Genomic DNA, 1,631 nt, shown 5'->3' on the forward strand with positions numbered 1-1,631 from the left:
GCTTTTCGATGGTCGCACCACGCCTTGCTCAATCATGAGTTCAAATTCAGCTTTCACCTGCTTGAGCCGATCCGGTGCTAGGCGGCGGGGTATTTTGTAAACTGGCGGACCTAGCGTGGTATCGATGTGATGTTCCCGTAATTCGGCGGACGAGTGAGGCCGGGAAATTCCGCCAGTAGTTGATGATACACTGAATTACCGCAGATGGTTTTTATAGATGAAACGTTGACCGTGGCTGTGTATCCCTTCGAAGATAACTAGATCGTATCGAGAAGTCTTTTATTACGTGGGTCCACGAGCCGTAGTGACTTAGAAAATCCATACCGATAATAGGTGTTTGGACGTCGGCCACAATAAAATACCACTTAAAGGCACGCTGTAGGGACAAGTTAAGATGGACCGCGACGGTCCCGTACATTGCGATTTGTGCCCGTTAGCCGCGAACAACTCGTACTCGCTTTATCTCGCATGTCCTCGGATTTTGCTGCGCGGGTAGATGCAAATGTCGGCGCCGGTGTCTGCCAGATACGAAATACGCGTGTTTTTGTCGAATAGGAAAATGCGGCGGAACATCAAGCCGTTCTCGTTTGCCGCGTTTACAGCCGTTTCCCGGCTTCCAGTTGCATGGTGAGTTGTATTTTCTCGCGCGTTCCCGAAACGTAGCGTGGTAAAAGCTAAACCATCTTGTCGCAGCGTGTTTCAGGATCTCGAACGGCGGCGGTATCTCGTACGAGAGCGTGATTGTGGTCGCGGTCGTCGACGGTTATCCATGGGCAGCACGTTCATTTGCGCTTGCATCTGGATCGTCTGCTCTCTCAACGCGCTGATGGCAGCAGCGGTAGAATCACTAGCTCCGACGTTTTGTGCAGGTGGATTAGATACCGCAGTCATTCGGTCTGTGCTGACCGCGACAACCTGTCCTGGTTCCGGGTGTATTTCGTAAATGCTGCCGGCGATCCGGGTCAGCGTTTCGGGGCTCTTATCCTGCATGGCGTCCAGAATATGCTGCACGTGAACCGGCAGCCGGCCTTCCCAGATGGTAAGGATGAAGTCATCGGACGTTACGGGAGTGGCGAGGAATTTTATTTCGCTCACGTCGAATTCACATTTCGCGATATATATTACGACCCCGTACTCGTTAAGGTGTTTAAACAAAATCCGCCAGTGTTCGTGGTGTTGTTCTTCGTTTTCGGATGTGATTAAAAACTCGTCTATGTATGCGTAGACGAAATCAAAGTCTCTCGTGATTTCGTCCACGAATCTCTGACACGTTTCTCTGACGTCATGTTGGTCGCTTCGAAAATGCCAAAAGATGTTGTGATCGCGGTTTTTTCTACGTCCTCCGGCGCGATTGGAATTTGATGGTAAGCGTCAACGAGATCGATTTTAGAAAAGATACGTCTACCATACAGATTCTGGGCGAAGTCCTCTATGTACGGCAGTGTCTACCTATCCGGAGTGGTGCGGGCCCGATAGTCGCCACAAGGTCGAATCCTTCTTTAGAACGATGTGCAAGGGTGATGCCCATGGGCCTCTCGTTGGCTGCATCGCGCCTTGCTCTATCGTGACTTCGAATTTCGCCTTCGCGACGAATTGAGCCGGCCACATTGAGTCGGTCGGGGACGAGGCGG

The 1,631-nt window shown here is 51.3% G+C and overlaps 1 protein-coding gene across 1 annotated transcript; it reads right to left on the bottom strand.

Moving 5' to 3' along the window:
- Positions 1–637: 637 nt before the first annotated feature.
- Positions 638–1,528, bottom strand: LOC117152053. The gene is made up of 2 exons (XM_033322378.1): positions 1,450–1,528; positions 638–1,211 (listed from the first exon to the last, which is right to left on the bottom strand). The coding sequence occupies exons 1-2, from the start codon at positions 1,526–1,528 to the stop codon at positions 700–702; spliced, it is 591 nt and encodes a 196-aa protein (XP_033178269.1). The 3' UTR covers positions 638–699.
- Positions 1,529–1,631: the final 103 nt, after the last annotated feature.

The sequence above is a fragment of the Bombus impatiens genome, unplaced genomic scaffold, assembly GCF_000188095.3.
Source record: "Bombus impatiens unplaced genomic scaffold, BIMP_2.2 scf_0635, whole genome shotgun sequence".
Lineage (NCBI taxonomy): Eukaryota > Metazoa > Arthropoda > Insecta > Hymenoptera > Apidae > Bombus > Bombus impatiens.

What these genes read in the sequence shown, in the direction of transcription:
- LOC117152053 (XM_033322378.1), bottom strand. Translation starts at nt 1,528, where the DNA reads ATGGGCATCACCCTTGCACATCGTTCTAAAGAAGGATTCGACCTTGTG. An exon ending in GCCCGCACCACTCCGGATAG is followed by an intron (nt 1,212 to 1,449) that starts GTAGACACTGCC and finishes ACGCATACATAG; the next exon opens with ACGAGTTTTTAATCACATCC.